Genomic DNA, 27,173 nt, shown 5'->3' with positions numbered 1-27,173 from the left:
TAATAAATTAGAAAGCTCTGTCTCCTGCACAGACAAGCTTTCCCTTTGTGGTAGAATGTTCCACTGTGCATGAGGTGTGGTATGGTGGATCAGTCCTCATCTCGGAATGTTATGTGATCTTAGGTATTCAGGACCTAAGCCATTGAGCACCTTGAAGATTAGGATCAAAACTTGCTTAGTTTTGATTACAGGATTTGTGAAAACTTATCACTGTGTTCTCATTTTTCATAGTTTAAAATACTGTTTTTTCCTAGAAAAAGTATTGTCCATGCTGCTAACTGATTTAAATATTTGTAAAATTTTAAAACTGTTGTTTTCTTTTTCAGTGTATTGTCATATATGATTTAGCCATTTTACAATCTGTTTTTAATTTTTTTTAGGGTGTCCCAAAATCAAGTAGGACAGCACTTTACCTTTGTGCTTACAGACATTGAAAGTAAACAAAAGTTTGGATTTTGCCGGTTAACATCAGGAGGCAAAGTCTGCCTCTGTATTGTAAGGTGAGTGAATATAAGAGAAACTGGAGTTTCTTACTCCATGGACTTGTTATTTTTAGGGTTATAGTCTGTGCTTTAAAATGCATAGAGACATTTTTAATAGCTCAAAAATCTTCTAAATGATGATGTATACTCACATACCACTGTGTTTCCTTTGTCCATAATAATATTAACAATTAATTTTTGACAAAGGAATAAGTTAAATGATTTTTATAAAATTGAACCGAGGGATAAGCTAAATATTCCTACATAAATAATAGGAAAGATCTGCTTTAAAGAGATATTTGAGAATATTATGTAGCTTTTCTGGCCTGAAATGTTACATGTGTGCTAATATTGATACAGATGTTTCAAGTAGTTAAATATTTATTATTATTAGTTGTATTAATTCTGATGCTATATTCCAGAGTAATCAGTAGGAATTCTTGAGTCCTGAAGATCATTGCATCACAGCAACATTTCTGTATACATTCCCTTATGTGTGCATAATTTTCACCAGAAACGAAAGTTAAAATATCAAACATTTGCGGATCAAAACATTTTGAAAAATTTTGATTCAGAAATGACAAAACATTTTGTTTCAGCATTTTCAGTTAAAAACATTTTGATATTCCTGAATCAAAATGTTTTGATTTGGTTTGTTATACTGACCTGAGATGTGCCCTTTCATGTTAGTTTGACATTAAATTGCATTGCCGTGTGGTGGCGTATTGTCTTCTGGGCTGTGTAGTTTTGGGTGCCTGATTCCGCCATTTTCTCCTGTGGTCTGAGCTCCTTAGCTGGACGATACCTGGTATAAGGCACCTGCAGACAGGTGATTCTTACAATGCACCATGCTGCTTGGTTACAGGAGAGACTGCATTGCATCATAGGAGATGTAGTTCTTGTACCAAATATTTCAAACTGACCAGAGCTAAATATTTTGTTTTGGTTTTCCTTATGGAAAATAATTTTAAAAAAGGCCAGTTAAAATTTTCTCATGGGAAATTTTAATTTTACAGAAACTTCATTTTCCATTGAAAAATCATTCTGACTGAAAATTCCTGACAAGTTTTAACGAGCAGCTCAAAAGCTGACAAAACCTAAAGAACAAGAATGCAGCAAACTACTTAATTAAAAGTAGAGCAAAACAAACATCATCCTCTTTAAAAAGGAGCCTGGCTGCTTGTAAAACCAACTAGGAAAAAATTGGAGTAGCCAGTCTAGCTGCAGTGAAGTACAAGGACAGGAAACAGAAGTTGGTCTCAAAATGAGAGCCAGCAGCAGTACTTTGTGCGATTCTCGCCTGCAGGCACCGCCACCCCCCCGATCCCATTGGCCGGTTGCTGGCCAATGGGAGTGTAGAGCTGGTGCTTGAGGTGGGGGCAGTGTGCGGAGCCCTGTGGCCCCACTGCCTAGAAGCTGGACCCGCTGCTGGCCGCTTCCGGGGTGCAGCGCAGTGTTGGAGCAGGTGGGCACTAGCCTGCCTTAGTTGGGCAGCGCTGCCAACAGAACTTTTAACAACCCGGTTGGCAATGCTGACCAGAGCAGGGCAACCCAGTGCCTGGAATGCCGTGACCCAATACCAAGTCTTGACCCACGATCTGAAAAACACTGGTCTAGAGGAGCTGGTGAAGGGCATCAGGAGGTTAGGTGACGTGCTCAGGAAAAGGCCTAGCACCATGTATAGGGAAGATGGGCATAAGTAGGCTGGATACAAAGGGAGAAAGGGAACAGGCAGCAAAGAGGTTTGTAGAAAGAGCATTTTTGTTGTTGCTGAAAATGCCCAATCAAGTCTTTACTGGGATATTCAGCAGCCTCTAATGTAATGACATTGCCTTGCAGGCAGGGTTTTTGGAGTGATTAAAAAATCAATATATTAATGACAAACTGTCTGGTGTTCACTTTTTGCTCTGTCCAAACCAGTGAATAAGGAATTGGATATGAATGTGAAAGTCTGTATTTTCTTATGTATATTAATTGGCTTTCTTACAGTAATGATAACTATTTAATAAAAACACTTGAAAAATATATCCATCTTGGCTTTTGTGGAGCGTGAGGATACTGAACCATTTTCTTTTTTATACCTTTTGCTGGCATGTCTTGTTTATGCTCAGGGAAGATTTATTCATGTGCTTTAGCTTAGTGGTTCTCAACCAGGGGTACATATATCCCTGGGATACGTAAAGGTCTTCCAGGGGGTACATCAACTCATCTAGATATTTGCCTAGTTGTACAACAGGCTACATAAAAAGCACTAGTGAAGTCAGTACAAACTAAATTTTCATACAGAGAATGACTTGTTTATACTGCTCTATATACTATATTATACTTACCTTTCAGTATATTTATAGTCCAATTGATTTATTTCATAATTATATAGTAAAAATGAGAAAGTAAGCAATTTTTCAGTACTAGTGTGCTGTGATACTTCTGTATTTTTATGTCTAATTTTGTAAGGAAATAGTTTTTAAGTGAGGTGTAACTTGGGGGTATGCAAGACAAATCAGACTTCTGAAAGGGGTACAGTAGTCTGGAAAGACTGAGAGTGACTGTTTTAGCTCACTCCCTTTGCCCACAACCCTTCCTTTCCACATCAGATGAAGAAATAACATTTTCTACTTGTTCTTCTAACGTTGTCTGACTTATCTCTAATGTTATCAAAATAAATGCTTCATCAGTTCCACACACTGTAGTTCTGTCTACTTAAAAATAAGTACTGGAGCCAGATCCTAAGCTGGTGTAAATTGGCATAGCTCGACTGTAATCAGTGGAACCTACGTTAATATGAATCAGCTGAGGATCTGGCTGATGGTCTGCTACTTTGTAGAAATAACTAGTGAAATGAAAAGTGGCAAGCTATAATTTTTCACTGAGTCATAATAAAAACATTGCCTTTATTGCTTCTGTTGTGACAATTTCAAATTTACAATGCAATGCTGAATACATAGTTGTACCAACTTTTATAAAACTGTACTTCTGGATTGGTAAAATATTCATCTTTAACTCGAGAGGGAGGGTGTGGAAAAACATCGTTAACTCTGTGTGCAAAGAAATCTTTTCAGGAGTAGAATGCTGCCTTTTGGTTTTCAAAAAGATCATGCTGTTACTTTGTAACACGTTAAATCTTTATCTCCAACAGGATGAGTATTGTTTTTCCACTGTTTTCTTTGTACAAATGGAGTACAATATAAAAGCATCAAGTACTGTAAGGTGATTGTATTAAGTAGTCCTTAATACTGAAAATGCGCAGTTTACAAATATGAGATTTCATTTGCTTTAGCAGCTGGCTGTTTGAGATTGCACTGAAACTTTGCTGATAGAATGTATGTATTTCTGATAGATACATATTCAGATCCAATATTCATTAGCATCCAAAATTCATTAGCAGTGGCCAAATGTGTTAGTATTCACACACAGATTTGTGCTAGAATTGCATCTGAGTATCCACAGTGTATGCTTTTTTTTATTTTAAAGATTCACCACATACAAAGGAAATCTTAAATTGATGCAAGTTCTTGAACAAAAGATTAATTTTTGATTGCAGCAACATTATCTGTTCTTTTAAGGATTGCTTAAGATTGTTTCCTGTAGCTTTAATAAAGGCAAATTGGGGGAAGATCAAGGGCAGAAGATGAAGAGGGCCCCATTTAGCAAACTGAAATGGTAACTGTGATGGATTCCCCCCGGGATGCCACTTGGAACAGGGGTACCACTGAGCCTGCCTGATCCACCAGCCTAGGTTCGCTTTACACTGTACTGCTGTGCAGTCTGCCGAGCCCTCCTTCAGGCTTCAGACTGCACTTTACCACCACACATAGAGGTAGGGACATATCCAGCTGCAGCTTCACACAGATGCTGAGCTTGGCTCTGAATGGAAAGGCTCAGCTAAGGAACTGCCCGGTACTCAAGTACACCCCTCCATAGGGCAAACCTAAAATTGTACCATCTTGTGCTGTGCAGAGATCTGTAGAGCATAAACTCATGAAATTCACCCCCTCCCTCAATGTGGAGAGGAATATACAGTTTTCTGCCCCACATTTATTATTTCCACACACTGGTTTTAGACAAAACAAGTTTATTAACTACAAAAGATAGATTTTAGGTGATTATAAGGGATAGCAAACAGATCAAAGCAGATTACCTAGCAAATAAAACAAACACGCAATCTAAGTTTAATATACTAAAGAAATTGGATATGTGTAGTAAATTCTCACCCGTAATATTTTAGCCAGATTCTTGAAGGCAAGCTACACTTGTTGCAGCTTAAAACTCCAGTAATTCCTTTCACAGGCTAGACAACCATCTAGTCTGGGTTGAGCCCTTTTCCCCCAGTTCAGTCTTTTTGTTTCTCAGGTGTTTTCAGCAGTCCTCTTTCTTCGGCAGGGAGTCAGTGAAGAACGAACCACGATGATGTCACTCCTCTGCCTTAAATAGCTTTTGCGTATGTTGGAAACCCTTTGTCTCGCAGTTTGATTCCCTCTCCCATCAGTGGAAAAACACTAGCGTTATGATGGAGTCCAGTACCAGGTGACTTGGTCACATGTCCCTGTAGGGCCACCGCAGCCATGACTCAGAGGCTGTTTGCAGCATCCCCAGGAAGGCTTCCCGGTGAGAGCTTAGAATCTTCAAAGACCTATTGTTCTCCCTACTGGTCCTTCCCAACCTGCCATCTAGACTGATTGCATTCTGCCTATGTGCATTCCCCAGGTGTAAACACATTTGTAATAGATGCATAGACAATATTCCTAACTTCAGATACAAAAATGATACATGCATACAAATAGGATAATCATATTCAGTAAATCATAACTTTTCAATGATATGTCACATGACCTATCATGTATAAGATACATCATATTTATGCCCTAATCATATCATAACAATATCTCTATGAAGAATATGGGGCATAATGCCACAGTTACATGTAACTAAATTCAGTACAGCCTGTGAAGGTTGTATGGGGAAGCAGGAGCAGGCCAAGCAGAAAGGAGAGAGGAAAGTAAAGAGATTGGGTGGGTTGTTGAGTGCGCAGGTGGAAAGCAGAACAAAAGCAGGGATCCTTCCTTTCACCTGTAGCTTCCTTTTATGGATGGCACCTTGCTATGTGCTAGTCAGTCCCAGACCTCTAAAGAAATAGATTTGATCGGTGGCAGTCCTGCTGAGGTAAACATGATGTCATTAAGTGGCGGCTTCCAGCTGGCTGTGAAATACTGCCCATCTTGTAGTTAATGGGTTCACTTCTCTTGTAGTTTATTCTTCACTCGAAACTTTAATATGAGGAAACCAGTTTTGACATTGTAGCCACAGGAGAATAAATACCACAAGATGTACTCTTCTTGTACTCATGAAAATGCTTACAGTAATAAAAGAAGAGGAAGAAAAATGCAGACTGTAGGTGAGTGGGTGTATACAGGGAGAATTGTCTCTAAGATAGAATGTTTTTTTCAAAGTTTTCTATAAGGTGGCATCTAGTGTAAGTATATTTTGTTTATGTTGACACAGTGAAAGAAAAATAACCCAGTATATAGATTTAACATTTTTTAATTTTAAAGAAAGAGACATTGATACAATGTACCTTAAATGATTGTGCAGATTCTGATTCCAGCTACCAAACCCAAAGCCCATTAGAAGTAAGTGGGAAACCAACCATATAGTGAATCCAGAAAAAAAATCTGTTGGATTCACGTCCATTAGTTGTGCATGATTCTTTGCGGGACTCTTTAAGACTGCTTTGTGAAGCTCACAATGTAGACTCCTGCTGTGTGCGTGGTCCCCTCCGAACTTTTCAGCTAACATGCCCTCTAGTATGTAAGCACAATGGGGTGCCCCTTCAGAGTGTTTTTTAAATATACCCTGTTGTGCCTGTGTGCTAGATTGGGTCTTTTTTCCAATTCACTTCTTTATATGAATAATGGCAAATGTTTGCAAATTCAGATTTGATTGATATCCTGTAATATGTTTGTAAATTTTAAGTATTCTTCTGTTATCATGGGGGGAAATGTGATTCTTTTATATTTTATTAGTAAATATTTTGATAATATTTAGAAAAAACATGTACTACAGATATTGAGCAATACTAAATTAATGTTTTATTGTCTACAACTACATTGTTTGAATAGAAAGGCCAACTATTACAGCTGTGATTCATTTTGTTAAAATTTTGCAGTTGCTGACTGCTTCTAATATTGACCTTATGTACACTGAGAAATGCAAGACATCATTAAAAATTTTTTGCTTTAGATTTGATTAATGAAATTTTATGACTGTAAAATTGTCACCTACATTTCCAAATGAAATGCTCTAATAAGGAAGACAGGTTTATATGGTAAGCCTTTGTAGTTCTTCAACTCAGACCATGCTTGAAGCTTTCTCACTCTTCCTTTAGGCAAATCCCTTAGAAGCAGAATGTTTCAATTTTGCACATTTTGTGTCAATTTTCCAGACAGAAAAGTAGCCCCTAGACATTAGACATTTAGCTACGGAAAGGCGGTTTCCTTAGTTTTATTTGATTACTAGAAGTTAGATTCCTGCTGCTAGTTCAGGACTGTTAGTGGTTACCTGACTATTTGACAGAAAACATTTCCTTTCCTTTATTTAACCTTTGACTCATGAATGTAAAAGTTTTATCAGAGCTATTGTAGAAGCATAAGTGAGGTGGAAGTCTACTTACTGCAACAAAGATGATGCATGACTTTGAATAAAAGTTTGAGCTCCAGCCTTGTTGCTACTTTGGATTAGAAAAAAATGCTAAATACACTTTTTAAATTACCCATGAAATATCTTGTGGTAGTGTTTTTTTCATGACAGCAATGTGCACATTTTTAGATACAATCTCCTGGATTTTAAAAGCATTAAATTTTCATTTTCATGATCTGTGTTGCAGAAGTTGAGTTATAGGATTTATTCTTTTCATTCCAAGAAAAATTGGTCATAGCACCTCATATGCCAGTGAATGAATAGATTGTCAAGTTTTTCCATATTTGCTTTTCATAAGCTTATACATAGTAAACTCTTCAGGGCAGAGACCATGAGTAAAGTTTTCAAAAGTGATAGGAGCTGAAGTCCTATTCTCAAAGGTAATTTAGACATTTAGAAGCTCACATCTCATTGCAAATCAATGAGATTTAGGCTCCCAAGAGTCTGAGGGCTTGTCTGCATGGTAGGGAGTTGCACACTGTGGGAGTGTGATTCCTGAAGTGCACAAATTAGTTGGTCTGTGTAGATGCATGCACCAACAGGGTCTTCATGGACCGATAATGCACAACACATGAGTATACTTTAGAAATCACTCCCCCATAGCGTGCATTATCGCACCCTGAGCCCTCTCTGGAGAGGGGACTTAGCAGCCTAAGTCACTTAGGTACTTATGAAAACTCCATCGCATATCTTCCTTTGTGTTTCTACAGTGGCTACCACAATGGGGCTTCAAGCCTTTTGTTGTTATTGTAAGGCAGTGAAATAATAATATAATAAATCGATCATACATATTTGTATGAGTTCAAACTTGGGTAGCAAGTGCTTCCTTATTTAGAGACTTCTCTTTTTAACTGCACTCAAAATAAATCAGTGTGGCAGTTTTGGGCTCATATTTATTTTTAATAAAAGCATTAAGGCTCATTTTCTATCAAGATTGTCCGAATCCTGCAAATACTTTCACAAGTAATCCTGTTCAAATCAATGAGATTATTAATGGGAATAAGTGTTTGCAAGCTCAGGCTTTGATATTAGGCTACCGTTGCTCGACAAGAGCCTCTATTGTCCAGTGACAAATAATACTGTATCACATCACTTTTAAAGTAATTTTTAAACACGTATAGTCGTCTCTGTGAGCTTGAAACTGACACATTTCCTCACTGATATTTTTTCTGTTATGCACACATGCTGACTTTTTTTGCAGTGGTGCATATGAATGCAGTGCTGCTTTTACATATATTTTCTTTTCTTTTTCAATATAAAGAGAAACGATCAGTTAAGCATTTGTTTTAAGAATAAAATTCTCATATAATTACTAGCACCTATTAGACAATCATACCCAAGAAAAAAAAATATTCAGGAGGTCCAATTGCCTTCTTTTCCCCTCTTTGCAGTGCACTGTTGGAGTATTTTAAAGAAAATAAAGTTAAAAATCTGGGCAGAAACACTGGACTTAATTTGCACTATTGGATACCTGAAAAAAAGATTTGCTTAAAAACCACTCTGAGGTTTTTTTTTTTTTTTTAATTAGTTTTGTGCTGTCAGGATGATGTGTATATTTTGTTCTTTTTGTTTTCTGCAACTGTGTGGATTAAGTTTTGCTTCCCTTGCTCTTTTGATTATAAGTGGCATGCTTAAAATTATTTTAACCTAATTTTCTATGGTTTTAACAGTTTTTAAGCTAAAGGTAATTATTGTTTTAGTATTCCAACTATGAAGTAAAAGGTTTTCTACTGTAGTATTTAAAACATTGTATTCAACTAAGATTTTTACTTTGTTTTCCTTCACTTTATTTTTTATAATTCAAATTTTTGTTAGCAGCTAGAATGTGGGCATATAAAATTAGTTTATTTTTTCTTAAAGGAAGAAATATTTGAAGCACAGTAAGTATGCCTACTTATAAGGAAGGAAAACCTGTCTTAGCTGTGTGCTAAGCATCACTAGTTTTAGAATATGAATATGACCTTTCTCTCTGCATCTATTTTAATATTGTATCTATTTGTGTTTTTGTAGTAAGTGGGAGCTAAGTTCATGGATTGTTAGAGATAAATATAAGCATTATGTGAGATTAAAATGGGAACACTTGTTTTTACAGTGTGCTCTTGATAATGAAAAATGAAGACTCAGAAGTCAAGGGACATATATTTTAGAGCTTTGTGTTTTCTACTGAAAAGAGAAACATAGTAGGAAAAGGGTTCAGAGTAGTAGCCGTGTTAGTCTGTATTCGCAAAAAGAAAAGGAGTACTAGTGGCACCTTAGAGACTAACAAATTTATTTGAGCATAAGTTTTCGTCAGCTACAGCTCACTTCAGTAGGAAAAGATACTGTAGTACTACTGCTGAGATGTTGCTACATGGCACAACACAGGAAAATTGATGGATAGTCTAAACTAACACCACGTGACCAGTATGAAAAATGATTCTGTAATTTATAAATTGTACGATGATTTTGTAGATAAATACTTAGAACAAAACACGAATCTACATCACTATATTAGACTGAGAAAGTCACTTTTTATTTGCTATATGGTACAGTGTTTGATATGTGTTGGGTTTTGCAGTTAACAATTTCCCTATTAGACATATATGTTGCATTTCAGTCACCCAATAAACTCTACTATTAACATATTTCCAAAAGATAACAGGAAAGATAATCTATCAGGAAGAAACTTCCAGAAGCAATCATTTTGTGGAATTTTATAGTCCGTGTTTCACCATAACACACAACATTCACTGAGTGCCCTTTAGTTAAGTGTGGTGGGGTACACTGAACAATTATATCCTAGGGTATTGAAGAGCAAATACTGTAATCAAGTTATGCAGTAAAGTCGCACTTTAACTACCATAAATACTACCAGGTAGCATAAACGTCTGTTAAAGCACTGAGATATGGACTCAGATGTAGTTAACAGACGGCACAATGTGCATTAAAGCCTTTTAAAAAAGGCTGTCTAGAGTGTGTCTGTAGCAGCTTTCAGGAAACAGGCGGCTTCAGCCCAAACTCTGCTGACTTGCGGACTCTCTGCAGGAGCCTAAAGCCTCTAGCAGATTTCAGAAAGACATCTGCTTCAGTGTGAGCTGCAGTCACATATTGGGCAAGACATCTGAAGTCGTCACAGTTTGGGGAGATGTGTGTTTCTTCAGACAGAAGCAGATTCTCGAAATCTTTATTTTTATTTTTTATCACATCAAATTTTCCAATATTTTAAACCTTACCTATCATCTATATAAAAAATAAATACTAGTTCAAATTTGTCAACTCTCTTGGACAGGTCAGTGTCTCTGAACTACACAGAACTGGGACTATCTACTCTTGTGAATTAGCTAGGGTGCAGGCATATATTTCCCAAAAGCTGCTTCAGGGAAAAATATTTTCATTCAAAGTCAAAGCTAATCAGCCTCAGCTGAAATAATGAGAGATGTTAACACATTGCCACTTGTTTTCGTGAGCATATTGATATATGAACAGCTAAAATAGCTAAGTCGTTTCAAACTCTGCCATTTTAAAGATACAGTAGAACCTCAGAGTTATGAACACCTCGGGAATGGAGGCTGTTTGTAACTCTGAAATGTTCGCAAAAAGAAAAGGAGTACTTGTGGCACCTTAGAGACTAACAAATGTATTTGAGCATAAGCTTTCGTGAGCTACAGCTCACTTCATCGGATGCTGTAGCTCACGAAAGCTAATGCTCAAATACATTTGTTAGTCTCTAAGGTGCCACAAGTACTCCTTTTCTTTTTGCGAATACAGACTAACACGGCTGCTACTCTGAAATCTGAAATGTTCATAACTCTGAACAGAACGTTATGGTTGTTCTTTCAAAAGTTTACAACTGAACATTGACTTAATACAGCTTTGAAACTTTACTATACAGAAGAAAATGCTGCTTTTAACCATTTTAATTTAAATGAAACAAGCACAGAAACAGTTTCCTTACCTTGTCAAATCTTTTTTTAAACTTTCCCTTTATTTTTCTAGTAGTTTACATTTATCACAGTTCTGTAACATATCTGGTTTTGTTTGTTTGTTTGTTTGTTGTCTCTGCTGCTGCCTGATTGTGTACTTCTGGTTCCAAATGAGATGTGTGTTTGGTCAGTTCGTAACTCTGAGGTTCTACTGTATGCTAGATACACTTGGTACAGAACTACCATCAGTCAGTTTATCTCACTTTTTAAAAAACCAGTTCAAATTTTAAAACCTTGAGTTTGATAAAATTGCTATGTGGGGGAGAGGTAATATTTGACATATACATTTAAAAATCTCTTTAAATAGAAAAGTTTTCAAAATAAATGCTCCCTTTTGCATGCTTGCCTCTGAAAATTTGCATATTATTGATCCTTTTTTGGGTTATAGCCTTTCATAAATAAATGTTAGAATTATGAAACCAGGCAGTTTTAAATCAGATGGTATAGATGCCATATTTTATGTGCATTGTATAGTCATACTTGCAGAATAGTGTGTGCTTTTTAAAAAAACTAACAAACAAATAATGGTGAGATATTTGGAACTGGCATAATATGCCAAATGGAAAATATTGGTTTTTCTGTCTCCATTTGTGGAAACAATCAACCCCTCACAACCCTCCATTAATTTATTCTTACAGACATGTCTGGTTAGACACATGGAAAACATAGGATGGGCTTTTATATTCTGTGGAAAGCTTTCTGGTGGTCAAAGATCAGATTTTAAATCCTGAAACTCCTTGGAGTAAAATCCTTGGATAAAAGTCAGTCAGAATCAATGAAGTTTTTTTTAGGTAGATAAATTGAACACCTTACAATTTCCTCTGGGTTTCACCTGACCCATGGATCATGAATTGTCATTCTTTAGAAGTGCAGATACAGACAACACCATTTATTTCCTTCTGCTGGTCCGCTATCTTTGTGCATTTTTCTGCACCACCTCTTTGACATGGAATAACTTCCTATTTCTTATGCTCAAATAAATTGGTTAGTCTCTAAGGTGCCACAAGTACTTTTCTTTTTGTGAATTTGGCTTCCAATGTTTCCCGTCTCCTCTATGTCAGCCTTCTACAATTTAAATTCCATGAGGCAGGGACTGTTTTTATACTTGTCTTATGCAGCTCCAAACACTCTGTAGGCATGTAACTAATACTAATAGTGTTGTTTATTTCCATGGCTTAATAATCTTCTTTTTGGATTTCTCTTACAGTATTTAGTAGTGTGCTGCAAAGGCAGTAAAATCAGCTGCTATTTCATCCCTTTTGAACACTGCTACTATTATTTTTAATAAAACATTCTCCATAAGATGTGGGAAAATAGATTAGAAGATAACATTGATTCTCAGACTATAACTTTAGTAATGGGCTATTCCCAAACATACAAAGATAGAAAAGGAAAACTGAATCAGGCAAAAGAGGAATTACTATGAGAACCAACAGTGAAGTAACTATAAGAATAGCAAACTAAAATTACTTTTTTCAGAGTAGCAGCCGTGTTAGTCCGTATCCGTAAAAAGAAAAGGAGGACTTGTGGCACCTTAGAGACTAACAGATTTATTAGAGCATAAGCTTTCGTGAGCTACAGCTACAGGTACAGCTCACAAAAACTTATGGTCTAATAAATTTGTTAGTCTCTAAGGTACCACAAGTACTCCTTAAGATTACTTTGTAATGTAAACAATCATCGTGTCCCAAACTCAAATAATAAATTCATACCATTCCCTGACTTGAAAACTGGAGATTCTGTTTCTTCCGCCTGGCCCTCTATTTACTTGGCTTGGTCACCTGAGCTTTTATGAAAAAATCTTAACTCTTCAGTCCACTCATTGGACAAGACTGGCTTCCACACCAACCCAGATCTCCATGAAAACTACTTTAACAGGTTTCCCTTTCCTCTGAGGAAAGCTTCTAGAATCTTTATCCTGGGTGTTTTCTTTGGCAATTGGCATGCAGCTAGCATAATACTCTCTGATGCATAGCCTTTAAACTTCACAAATATATCCAAAACAGGTATTGGCTGTTATAAATGCAGTATTTCACAGTATTTTTTAATATCCTGTACAATGTACATCTGTGGGTTTCTGTGTGATAAAATTACATTACAATATTTTGCTAATGAAATAAGCCTTAAAAAAAGGCTTCCTCCCAAAACTTTTAAACCAATTATAGAATTTGTAGTATTCAATTGGCAGTATTCTAGTGGTACCATTATGTTTGCGATGAAATACTAAAACAGAAGAAAACGTACATAGTAGCTTGTACATATGTAATTTATTTTGGTATTGTTCTGGGTAATAATGGCAAGATTTACTAAATTTAAATTGTGTGCATGAAAAATGATTTTTTTTTTTTTTTTTTTACATTTTAAAAGAATTAATGTCCAGTCATTAGTGACGTCAGAGATAAAAGCCCACCATCTGGACACACAATAATTTGCTGATGCAAAGTTCCCGATATGTGTAAGGACTGGAAAGATTGGGACCACGTTTGTTATCTGATAACTACCTTGAGGTCTGAGAATGCCGCATGCATGCGATCTGCAGACTTGGGTTTGAAGATTATTAAATATTCTTTATGTTCATATATTTGTACCTGTACATGTCTAATATCTGTACATGAACATGGCTTCTAAAGTCTCTATGTAGAGATTATTTTGCAGAGAGACCAATATTATTTGAAATATTTTTGAATGTATAATAGTGCTTTAGGGACCCAATCTTGCATGGGGTATTGTGTGTGTGGGCTGTTTTGTCCACAGAAAGCCCTAGAGACTTCATGGGGGTTCCATACAGTTATGGCAGTCTGCTCATGAACTACACAATATAGGACTGAGGTCTAAGGCAAATCTAATTTTCATAAAAACAAATCGCATGAGTGCATGGAACGATAGCCACTAAGCACATGATGAATTACATTTATATCCACTCAGGAATGTTTGAAATGCTTTTGGTCTTAAAATATAGTTAGAAAAATCAAACAGTTTTGAGATCCTTCTTCACTTTTGCGTCTGTAATGCTTGTTTGTCTTACTGTATAACCAGAAATGGCTTACCTATTGCATTTTTCCTATGAAGTGCTGAAATATAAGCATTAATGGTACTGCTGAACTGGATGTTTAAAAGTATAGTTTTGTATAACAAGCACAACTTTAAGAAATGTAATTAGTATGCTTCCTGGAAATAATATACTGTCATAAATAAAAAAATACGCAAGTTAGCATTTGCTCAAAATGTTTATGATGGAAGTATGATTAAAGTTAATCTGCAATAATATTATGGGACACTGGAAAATAGACAATAATTTTCTTATTATATTTGGTAAAAATAGTAACAATATACATATTTCTATTTTACAGTTACCTGCCATGGTTTGAGGTATACTACAAGTTGTTAAATACTCTGGCAGATTATTTGGCTAAAGAACAGGTACTTTTAGACACTTGTTTACATCTAATAAACTATTTTACTTGAAATTAATCGTAATAATTTTAAATCCTACAAAGCTGTTTCATACTGTCTGCATGTTTGAACAATGTATTTAAAATTTGCAACAAAATAAAAAATGTATGCATTTTAATTTTGTAAGTTGTCAGAAGTTTGACATATCCCAATGGAATTAAAAAAAAAATTGGATATGCTGCTGCCACTATTATGTGGATGTCATGTATTAATTTTTAAAAGCTGCTGAGAACATACTACAGCGAAGTGTCAGAGTCCTTCTGTAAACAAATCCTGGGCTAAGTGTGAGGAGAGTGTCAAGCCACTGGAGAACTCTGATATGTTGATTGTTAACCAGATAAACCCCAAATCTCAGGAACTATCAGATACAAACACTTTTTCTGAACTGCATTAGATTTGATGTACTACTTTGCCCTTCATATTAACTAAAAACTACTTCGTCATACTGTCATCTTGACTAGAAGGGGGAAACTGCTTGCAGCACTCAGTGAAGAATCATGATAGTTTAGTTTGCATATTCATGAGGCAATTAGATACATTCACAGGATTACTCAGGAAAGAAAATACTGGCATCTGTCTTTATTAAAAGTATTAAAGATAAACTTTCCTGCTTCAAGTATCTAGGTATACTAGATGGTCGTTTTCAAAAGAGAAAAAAGTTAGCCATATGCTGTTGGCTGCAGATGTTGAGATTGAAAGAATATACATGCAATAATTATATCTATTGGAAACAGACTAAAGAAAACAATAAAATTTTATGTATAAAGAAAATATAATAGCCCAGTTGCATTAACTTAAGTAAAATGGATTGTAATGGTCACTGAAGTCCCGTTGTTAGCATATTAAATCATATTAAATTTTGTTTTGTCTTAATCTTACTATTTAATTGTAATAGTCGGGGCTTTTTATTGAGGTTATGCTTGAAAGACGAGGCTCATGCAGGGCAAGGACTGTCTTTACCTTTGGGTCTTTCTCATTGCTTGTTGGCACTAAACAAATAAATAGTAGTTCAATGTATAGCTGACAAAGCTGCAACTTTATTATAGTATATGTTAAAGAACTCTACGTTTTAGTGGGCCAGAAGTTCTTTCTGGCACTGTACAAAGTGAAAGTATTCGATTTGGTGTACTGCCTTGTCCCCTGTCTCTTGGACTAATAAATCTATCAGAGAGCTCCTTCTTGTCTCCCTGATCCAGTCAAAGATCTAAACCTAAGGCCTTATTTGCTAATACCTGAGTAATTCCACCCATCTTTGCATAGAGAGATGGCAGCCCTCTTCAGACAAATTGTATCAGTTTATATGAAAGTTGAATGTACAGTTCTGCTGACATGCTGAACCTTTCTCCACATTTAGCTTGATCTCATTAGCCAAACTGTTTTATAATATTTCAAACTGTTGTGCTTGCCTGTTCAATTTAGGACCGAGTTTATGAATATAAAAATCATGATTTAGGTTCCATTATCACTCCTAAGTACAATTCCGTTTTGGAAACCAGGTTCTGACACCTTAAACAGACCCAGTAACAAAAAACACATTTGAGTTGTGTTTCCACAGCAACTTTATTTACTGTACTACCGTATGACACCTGTATGCATTCACATGTAATGATGTTTGCGCTAATGCATTTTGGGAAATTCAGAGGCGCTACCCCATCGTCTAAGTAGGGGTTAGAGTGCCTGTAGGACATATACATGGAGCGCCACAAGCAATCCAAAGGGAAATGCATCCTGGGAGACCCTATTATATGTAGAGCTGGGAGGAAAGAAGACCCAGGCAACTCAGTAACACAGATATGATTAGGGAGAATTGTCTTTGAAGCAACATAAGTATAGTGACCCGTTCAGGTCACAGAAAGACAACCATGTGGCAGCCTAGGCACATTAACTGCCATGGTGATTAAACTTGTGCTAACCATGTTGTGTACAGATCCAAGCCATATGTAGAGTCCACCATATCTTTGCTTGATTATAAATTCAGTTAAATGTTGTATAGAGAGGTCCAAAGGCTAATACAATTTTAGAAAGGTGTTGTCAGGCCAGATAAACTGTGTTAATACCATTTTTAGCTTGAACCGTTTTGAAGGGGTTCAAGTAACATGGTTAAATGACATGTGTATATCAGGAAGTGTAGAGAAAGAAAATAAATGTTAAAAAAAAAACTGACGTCAGAACTTGCAAGTGATGATTATTCTTTGAGCCATAAAAGTAGATTGTGCTTGTACTTTAATATATGGCAGTTGCACTATGAGATTATCTGTGATGAAATGAAAATATATTTGTTAAAGTGGAATATGTATTCTTTGTATATGATTATTAAGTACTTCTTTTTAAATATTTCCTGTAGGAAAATGACTTGAATGATATGTTAAAATCACTGTATAGCCACCCTGTGCCAAAGGCAAACACTCCTGTCAGTTTGAACGTGGTAGGTATCCTGTGTAATGTCTCTCTATTGTAAAAATGTACTCAGTTTCTTGTGGTATTGGTGCTAAATTATTATCATCTCATCATATTGCCTCCTATTGTTAAATGGCTTACCATACTGTATTCACTTACTATGTAAAATGTGTGTGTGTGTGTGTCTATGCAGACTCCAGTCCTAACCTAGCAGAAATTGAGGTTTGCTGCATGGGTAAGAGGGCAAGCTACCATAGCAACTGGTAGTGCTACTCCCTATCTTGTTCATTGCCAGCTGTCTCAGATGAGTATCTTTAGTTCCTCCTGCTGTGGATCAAGATCCGCTCCATGGCCTCTGAACACCTGAGTAGGGAAGGGTATGTCATATGTCAGTCTGAGCTTGGCTTTTCTACTGCCTGCCTGCAGTTGCACCTTTTCCCATTTGTGCTTGATCATGCCAGGGTGGAGTGCGGAAAAGGGTAGGGAGGGTTTTATTGAACTGTGTAAAGATTTCTGCAGGTCCAGACCAATGAACTTGCACACATGTAAGCTGATGTGGGAATGTGTCCTAAATTTGTAGAGGATTATGGCTCCCACAGGAAGAGCAAACTGTTGTACTCATCACTTACTGCTATCATACTGGATTTGCTTTTCAAAGAGTACAACTCCCTTAGATAGGGTGACCAGATGTCCTGATTTTATAGGGACAGTCACGGTATTTGGGGCTTTGTCTTATATAGGCGCCTATTACACCCCACCCCATCCGATTTTTGACACTTGCACCTTTCATAATTAATATTTTTTCTGGGTGAAATGGTATTTTTGAATGGCATGCTAAAATATATACTGGTTGGGTAGAAAAATAAAGCAGCATGCCAAATGTGGGCAAGTTAATGTTAATATGAGAACCAAAATTTTTGCAGTTCTTGACCTTTTTTGTCTTTTGAATTTTTAATATTAATGAAGCATTAGGTTGTAAGTTTTTTGCATATAATATATAGTATTTCCGATTTGTGTTTAGAATTGTTTGGGGTAATATTTTCAATTGACTCAAAATGTGAACTGTCCTTAAAATGATTGGAATCTGGTTGCTGACTTCATCTGGATTAACAGTATTGGGGTCTTCCTTTTTTTAAATTTAAACTTCTTCTTTGTTGAGAAGTTTAACCTAAAATTACATTTTTATTACAGCCTGGATAAAACAGTGTTTTGTGATTCTTCTGTTCGTCTAATGTACAGTTCTTGGAGCATCTTCTAGCTCACATCATCAGTGATGCTGGTACACATGTAAGGAAGTGACTACAAATCTCAGTTGTTTTTTGCTGCTTTGCAAATAAGTGTTTCCCAAATGAAATATCATAAATAGCAATACAAAAAGAATCAAGTTTCTTAGATTCATAGAGTTTAAGAACTGATGGGACCATTGGACCATCTAGTTGGACCTGTATATGACAGGCCATTACATTTCACCCAGTTATCCCTGTGTTGAACCTGATAATTTGTGTCTGACTAAAGTATAACTTGTGTTTGGCTAGAGCATATCTTTCATAGATTCAAAGGCCAGAAGGAATCATTGTGATGATCTAGTCTCTCCTCCTGTATAACACAGGCCATAGAACTTCCCCAAAATAATTCCTAGACCACATATTTTAGAAAAACATCCAATCTTGATTTAAAAATTATCAGTGATGGACAGTCTACCCTGACTCTTGGTATGTTGTTCCAGTGGTTAATTACTCTCACAATTAAAAATTTTCACCTTACTTCCAGTCTGAATTTGTTTAGCTTTGGCATCCAGCAATTGGGTTGTGTTATATCTTTCTCTGCTAGATTGTATATCCCATTATTAAATATTTGTTCCTTATGTAAATACTTGTAGACTGTAATAAAATCACCACATAACCTTCTCTTTGTTAAGCTAACTAGATTGAGCTCCTTGAGTCTACCCCATAAGGCATGTTTTCTAATCCTTTAATCATTCTTAAAAAGAAAAGGAGTACTTGTGGCACCTTAGAGACTAACAAATTTATTTGAGCATAAGCTTTTGTGAGCTACAGCTCACTTAATCATTCTTGTGGCTCTTCTCTGAACCCTGTCCAATTTATCTACATCCTTCTTAAATTGTGGACACCAGAACTGGACACAGTGTTCCAGCAATAGTCACACCAGTGCCAAATACGGAGGTAAAATAACCTCTCTACTCCTACATGAGTTTCCCCTGTTTGTGCATCCAATGATTATATTACCCCTTTTGGCCACACTGGCAGCTCATGTTCAGCTGATTATTGACCATGCCCCCAATCTTTTTCAAAGTCATTGCTTCCCAGGGTAGAGTCCCCTGTCTTGTAAGTGTGACCTACATTCTTAGGTCCTAGATGTATACATTTACATTTAGTGATATTAAAATGCATATTGTTTGCTTGCTTGCTGACAAAGTGATCCAGATTACTCTATGGTATTGACCTATCCTCTTCTTTATTTACCACTCTCCCAAATTTTGTGTCATCTGCAAACTTTATCAGTGACGATTTTATGCATTCTTCCAGATTATTAATAAAAACATTAAAGAGCATAGGGTCAAGAACTGATCCTGTGGGTCCTAGAAACACCTCCATTTGATAATGATTTAGTCTTTTCAGTTACATTTGTGACCTATCAGTAGCCAGCTCTTAATCCATTTCATGTGTGCCATGTTAATTTTATATCTGTATAATTTTTTCATCAAAATGTCATGTGATACCAAGTCAAGCGCCTTACAGAGGTCTAAATATATTACATCAACCAAACTTGTAATATCATCCAAAAAAAATCAAGTTACTTTGACACTATCTTTTTCCCCATATAACCGTGTTGATTTGCATTAATTCCAGTACCAATTCATTCTGTATTAATTGAGACCCATATTGGCTGATCCATTATTTTGCCCAGGATTGATGTCATCCTGTTTACCCTTTTTAAAAATTGGCACAACATTAGCTTTCTTCTAGTCTTCTGGACCTTTCCCAGTGTTCCAAGATTTATTGAAAATAAACTAACGGTCCAGTGAGCTCCTGAGCCAGCTCTTTTAAAACTCTTGGATGGAAGGTATTTGGACCTGCTGATTTAGAAATGTCTAACTTTAGTGGCTGCTGTTTAACATTCTTCTGAGATATTAGTGGAGTGGAAAGAGAGTTGTTGTATGATATGACTGCATAATCTGTTTTTTCCCAAGTACCAAAATAGAAATATGTATTGAATACTTAAGCCTTTTCTGTATTATTATTGATATTTCAACTATTTCCATCTACTAATGAACTGGATCTGTTATTAGGATTCTTTTTCTTCCTGTTGTACTTAAAAAAGTTGTCCTTTACTCTATTGGCCATAGATTTCACCTTGTTCCCTTTGCTTCCCTTATCAGTTTTCTACAGTTCCTATTTTATGATTTATATTCATCTTCTAAAAGGACATCCAGTCTTGATTTAGAGTCACTGAGAGATAGAGAATCTACCACTTAGTACTTGTGCCAATGGTTAATCAACCTTACTGTTGAAAATTTGTGCCAAATTTCTAATTTGAATTTGTCTGGCTTGAGCTTCCAGCTGTTGGTTCTTGTTATATCTTTCTCTGATAGATTGAAGTCATTTAGTACCTAGTATTTCTGCCCATACTGTAATCAAGTTACCACTCACTCTTCTTCCCGCCCCCCCCCCAACTAAACAGATTGAGCTCTTTGTCTTTCATTTTATCCAGCCCTCAAATAATTTTTATGGCTCTCAAATGTTTCAACATCTTCAAAATATTTCAAATTATTTTAAAGAGAACAACCAAGTGGAATATATTTTAGAAAAGAAAACCAATATATCATTTAATACTACACCTTGGCACTTTTTGCAAGAGTATTGTAGTATTGTATTGCAAAAGTATTGCAATTTACATTCTTCCTATTTAAAATTTCTACTGTAGTCACAATTGGATATAGCAAGCTTCTTCATTCCCTCTCTTACCTTTTGAGAATTGCTACTGTTCTCCTTTACAGTTGTTGCATTTCATCTTAGAGAAATTGCCGGTGTTAAAATATGTTCCATGATACTTTAAAGGGGTGGGGCTTTGTCTGGCCAGCAGCAAGAAAGGGATCATGGCTTCTCCTATGGGTTCCCCTCTCCTTTGGGTTAAGAGGATGGAGGGAAGAGGTGGGATTAGCTAAACTGTGGGCTGACTGGAAGGGAAGCTGTTCCTTTGGCCATCATCCCCTGCGTGTCTGGGGGAAGGAGAGAGTACTGTGCTAAACAATTTTTGCTTTGGAATCCATTTAGATGAAAGGTACTTATATAAATGCAGACCCAATGCCAAGTGTTGGGCTGCAAATAAAGACAGGAAGTGGTGTGGGACCAAATTTTAGGACCTGTAACAAATAAACATATGGACTAAATCAGTCAAACTGTGTGAGAAGTTCTTGCTGAACTTGATCTAGAGCCATGTGCCCTGGTAACTGGCACTGTTGCAGGACTCCAGAAACCGTTTTAGTCTGCAGCCTGGCTTAAATTTTTATGTCTGTTTGTTATGTCCCTTTCTCCCATATTGTAAGTGGCAAGGTCTTAAACTGTGGATGCTAATAGATTTAAAGTTAAGTTATAGTCTGAAAAATGACTATAAAAATGGCACTATGGAATTCCCTGTTGACTGTCCCTGAGTGGGTCTAGATCAAATTTCTTGGTGCAGAAGTAAAAAGATGCTGACAGTTGGAAAAAACTCCACAAACTCATCCTGGGATGTGGAAGCCAAGCTGTGGTCTTTCCGTCTCGCACATCAGCACTAGTTAAAAAAAAAAAAAAAAAAAAAAGATTCTTCAGATGGCACTTACCATATCAAAGCATTCTGTTGATATGTGAGCCATACTGGAATCCAGGTCACACACTCTCAGACTCTGTTTACAACGCCCTTCAGCCGTACTGCTGAGGTGTCAGCTGCAGAGCTCACTAAAACACGGCATGCAAACTGCTCCACATGGATGCTGCTGGTGCAAACTAAAAAGTATCTAGTTTGTGTTAACATCCTGTTTTGGAAGCACTACATTACTGTGAAGTAAACATCTTTTAGTTTGCACCGGCAGCATCTACACAAGGCAGCTAGCACGTCACGCTTCGTGAGCTCTGCAGTTCACACTCTGTCACTGTGCCGTGTAGACAAGCCCTTTGATGTTTTGGCCCTGTGTAGCTAACAGGAATAAAAAGTAATAATGGTTCACTTTTGTCAGAAATGTTAGCCAGTTGTGGTCTGAATATACACGGGTAACAAATCTGATGAGTGAGTTACCCTTCTGACTATTACCACACTTCAAGCCTGTCCATTCCCCTGATTACATGTACATTGGAGAGTGTGAGTCATAAAGCTGCACCTCTAGATAGAGCTTTATTGGGGAGGTGGTAGAAAGTTATGGACTCTTACTGATACCTATACTTCAACTGCACTGAGATGCTTTTATATCACAGTGTGACTGCTTTGATGCTAAGGAGGTGAAATCAGAACTGTCCAACTAAGGAAATTTGTTTCAATATATGGAACCCAGGCATGGGTGATGTCATCATTAATTGTTAAAAAACTGAAGTCTAACTCCTAGGTAGATATAGCACACAACATAATGAGATTTTCTACTCTATCAACCAACAAAAATACAAAAAAACCCAATCTTTAACTTTGCTTAATCACCCTGCAGATACATTTTATGCCCTGCCATTTTATTCATGGCTATTATGCATTCTCTGTTGATCTGTTATATTATTCTAGTTAATTATATTCAACAAATGAGTCTTGCATTGTTATGTAGAAGGTCAGAACCTGAAATTCTACTGATTAAGTCATTCAGCATTTTCATTCTTCTAAAAAGATTATCGCATATGAAATCTTTGCCCCAGTTCCATTTATAGTTAAAATGTTATGAATCAGATGTAATTTTTTGGTTTAAAAAACAAAATGTTCGATTTTTCTCTCATGTTGCATAAGAATCAAGAGATGTTTTTTGCAAGTGAGCAAGTTCTGAAAAATCAGCCGTACCTAGTATCGGTGAGTTTAAAAGAACTGGCTACCTAAATCCTACTGATGAAAGAAATAATTACTTGCCAGATGATGTCTCTGTTGATTTCAGGATGTTCATATATGGTCTTTTGGAAAATGATTATTCTGTGGTTTTCTAGTCTTAAAAACCCAATCTTTATTAATATATTTCTGTTTATACTAACCTTATTTTAAAACTGCAGTATGTGTGAATTATAATCCGACTACAAAAGCAAAACACAATTTAAAATGGAATAAATATCCTACATTTAATCTCACTGCCACTTTTTAAATAGTAGAAGCATGACAGTGGTCAGCACTGGTTAATTTCATACCTATTACAAGATCTTGTGTGTCTCCCTAAGAGACCTCATAATACGTTGCAGTACTTGGAGTATAAATTATTTCCACTGGAAATACAGTAAAACCTCAGAGTTACCAACACCTCAGGAATGGAGGTTGTTCATAACTCTGAACAAAACGGTATGGTGGTTCTTTCAAAGGTTTACAACTGAACATTGGCTTAATACAGCTTTGAAACTTTACTATGCTGAAGAAAAAATGCTGTTTTTAACCATCTTAATTTAAATGAAACAAGCACAGAAACCGTTTACTTACCTTGTCAAATCTATTTTTTTAAACTTTCCCTTTATTTTTTTTAGTAGTGTACATTTAACACTATACTGTATGGTATTTGCTTTTTTTTTTTTTGTCTCTGCTGCCTGATTTTGTACTCCCGGTTCCAAATGAGGTGTGTGGTTGACTGGTCAGTACATAACTCTGGTGTCCGTAAGTCTGAGGTTCTGCTGTAGCAAATCATGGCTCTGGTGTCTGGCAGTAGTGGGTGATGGCTTCCCATAGCACATCTTTGCTGTTCTGATCATTGAACTGATTATTTCTCTGTTAAAATTATGAACAGTTAGAAAATCATTGATTGTTTCACTTCTAAGTTACTACTGAATAATATTCTGTGGCCTTAAATACTGTGTGTGTGTGTGGCAGTGAGGGAGGAGAAAAGAATTCAACGTTTGGTATAAACAGAAAACAGAGGACTTTTTCATTGATCTGGGTGTATTCTTGGTCTTAGCAATTGGAAAAATAATTTTCTTTGTCTTTCATAAATATATTAATGCACATCTGTACCTTGGTTTATTTATTGTGCACAGGGCACAGTGTTCATGTAATGCATTGTTTTTTGTATAGCTAGTGTTTGGACTTTTTAGATCGTGTGAAATAAACTAATTATTGATAAGGGGAAAATGTTCTTTAAGTCCATCAATCTGGTGCAGTAAGATCTTCCTACATGCATATAGTAAATAGCAATAATAAATTACATTAGCTATACTAAAATTTTTATATACTTTTATATACTTCATCATGTTCTAGTTAATCTTTTTAAAGTTTGACGAGAGATACATTTGATTTTTATATTGGTGGTTCAAATATCTATATCTAGGTATAGATATAAATCTATAGATCGATATAAACAGAGGCAGTTATTTTAAATTGTAGAGTACATGCTCACTAAGAAAATGGGATAAATAAAGATTTTTCTCCTACAAGATTTAGGCCAGGACACTAATGATATGTTAAACTAATTGAACCAAATTCATTCCTTGTCTAAGTATTGAAGTCACTGGATTAATGTAAATTAGTGAATTACATCTGTACTGAGTTTAATCTGGTCTGTATTTAAATCCTGACTCATGCTTAACCTTTAAATATATAAAGTTGTATAAGGTTGTTAATATTTGTCATAGATTAATATGGGAAAGTCAAGTAGTCTTATCCTAATTTTCTGTTTAAAGATTGTTGTTAAATTGAGGGGAACTGTACCTGCAATAACGTTCTCTCTGTCCTAATGAATTTATTTTCTTAGGTGAATGATTTTTCTTCACATAAATTTTTGTTGGGGGGAAATTATGGGTCATAAACTCTTAATTGTTCGTCCCAAATTGAATCTGCTCTTTGTTACACTCAGTCTTGACACAGTATTTAAAATTTGCATAATTTCAATATGACTCTAAAACAATGGCATGTTGATTTTTGATCTACTGATCTTTGGTGTTCTGGTCTGCTTTATCTCTCACACACACACTCTCTCTCTCTCTCTCTCTCTTAGTCTCTTTCCGCACAAAATATTAATTTTGTTTTCCCTCCACCCCATTGATTAGCATTCGTACTTCATTACTCCTGATGTAACTGGATTGCCAACAATCCCAGAAAGTGTAAGTATGTTTGTTTGTTTTTAAATATCTAACCAGCAGTGTTAACCTTATTCGATGGGTGTGGCTGAATTCAATTAGTAATTATGGTCTATAGCTGGGCCTACAAAGTTAGAGCCATATACAGCTTTCCACAGCAGATCTCATACTGGTGTCAATCAGAGGTTTTTACAAAGAATGAGGGGAGAATACAGCCTTTGTCTAATTACAGAATCTTTAGTTAGTGAAAGAACTACTGCACTGAGCATCATCCAGTGATAAAAAATTATACAAGGTATTTTTATGACTACCATTTCTGTACATTGTTTGATCATTTGCACATTCAGTTACTCAATTTGTGTGTGCATTTATGGTAATTATATATAGAAATCATGCCTGCCACTTATGCACCTGAGTTATTTGAATATCTGGCCCCCCAAAATTGCATATTTAAGTGCCAGAATTAACATCCCATTGAGATGAATGGAAGCAATTTATTTTTCTGAGTGCTGTTGTTTCAAGCTACCTAAGACACACGGGTTCACATTTGGAAGGTCATCTTGACAGCTCTAATGGTTAAAAGATTTTTCTTTGTTTAAATGAAGGTTTGCATTATACAGAATTCAAATGTGTGATGGAGGCCAGATAAATACATTAAGCAGGCTGCAAATGTAGTGTCTGTGATCTTCAAGTGTGTGCTTGACTACATGTTTAATAGCTAGCCATTGAAAGCGTAGCTTATTTAAATAGCCCACCTTCTTTAAATCTTGCATTTAAATGTGGGATCAAGGGCATTCATGCTATAGCTGGCCATTTGCTACAGTTTTGAAATTATGATATCTTCCCCTCCCGCCCAGAAAATTAAGTCTGCATGGTGGCATGAAGAAATTATGTGATGCACATAGCAGAATATTGATTCACTGAAGTATTTCAGATCTGTGCCTGTGGTTGATAGATGCTGTGGTTGTTGTGAAAGTGATGCTGTATACTTTTATACAGTTCACAGGAAGGAAAGGAAATGGAAGTAGAGGTGCCTGTCTCTACCATCTCTTTCCCACTGATTCCATTTGTAACTGTGTGTCCCATCCTTTCAGTCTGAGAAGAAGTAATAAGATGCTGTGATTTTACATGGGGAGTAAATAGATGGGGGCAAACAGTAGTAAATTAGTAATAAACTGTAGTCCACTAATTCTTTGCTGTGAAGCTTAAAATATTGCAATGAACACTTACTTTTAAAATATAAATAAATCTGACATTTTTAGCAAAAATAAATAAATCTACATAGCAATGTAGAGTGCTTTACTGAAGTGAAGAGCTAGATGTACCTTTTGACTTTTCTGCAGCTTTAGCAACACAGAACCGCGATATAAATAAGATGCTATGCAGCTAGTCCTTCGTAATTTAGAATCAATCCAGTTATCATGGCACACATCTCTCAGATGGGATATTAACATGCTGTTCAAAGAGCCACGGTTCCTTTCTCCACACAACAATTTGGGTCCTAGCAGCCCCTGCCTTCATCTCGTTCATCAGCTCTGAGCCCTGATGCCCCAGGGCCAGGGATTACTTTGTAGGCCTTCTCCTGGCATTTATGCAGTATGCCCCAATTTATGTGAAATTGGGTCCTACACAGTTGCATCCACATGCTTTGAAAATGTCAAGGCTTCACCTTGCAATTTTTACTCACTCTCCTTTCTCTACCCCATGCCCCAAAGTACAATCACAAGGGAGAAGGTGACCATTCTTACCCAAGCAAAATGTAAACAAATATTTATTTATTTAGGGTTTATTTGTAGTATTAGCCCAGTTCTGGTGAACAGGAATTTCCCCTCTCTCTTTCCAGCCCGGTGCAGTCTGGAAGTAATCTTGTTCCTGCTACCCCTTAGAGGAGGTGATTGTGTTTGGCATCTTTGTCATATGAAGGGAGGTAATGGCAGAGGGACTCAGCA

The 27,173-nt window shown here is 36.3% G+C and overlaps 1 protein-coding gene across 3 annotated transcripts in view; it reads left to right on the top strand.

The window, feature by feature from the left end:
- DENND1B (DENN domain containing 1B) overlaps positions 1 to 27,173 on the top strand; it is a 243,551-nt gene that overhangs the window by 107,186 nt on the left and 109,192 nt on the right. For all 3 annotated transcript variants that reach the window (XR_013346830.1, XM_077823786.1, XM_077823787.1), the window contains 4 exons: positions 381 to 500; positions 14,488 to 14,557; positions 16,935 to 17,015; positions 25,195 to 25,248. Coding sequence is in view for 2 of the 3 variants with exons in the window: in XM_077823786.1 (XP_077679912.1) it covers positions 381 to 500; positions 14,488 to 14,557; positions 16,935 to 17,015; positions 25,195 to 25,248 (325 nt within the window). In the remaining variant the exon portion in view is untranslated. The remainder of the gene's footprint in view (positions 1 to 380; positions 501 to 14,487; positions 14,558 to 16,934; positions 17,016 to 25,194; positions 25,249 to 27,173) is intronic.

The sequence above is a fragment of the Eretmochelys imbricata genome, chromosome 8 (genome assembly GCF_965152235.1).
Source record: "Eretmochelys imbricata isolate rEreImb1 chromosome 8, rEreImb1.hap1, whole genome shotgun sequence".
Taxonomy (NCBI): Eukaryota; Metazoa; Chordata; order Testudines; family Cheloniidae; genus Eretmochelys; species Eretmochelys imbricata.
The sequence above is the reverse complement of the archived record's forward strand: the minus strand, read 5'-3'. Positions and strand labels throughout refer to the sequence as shown.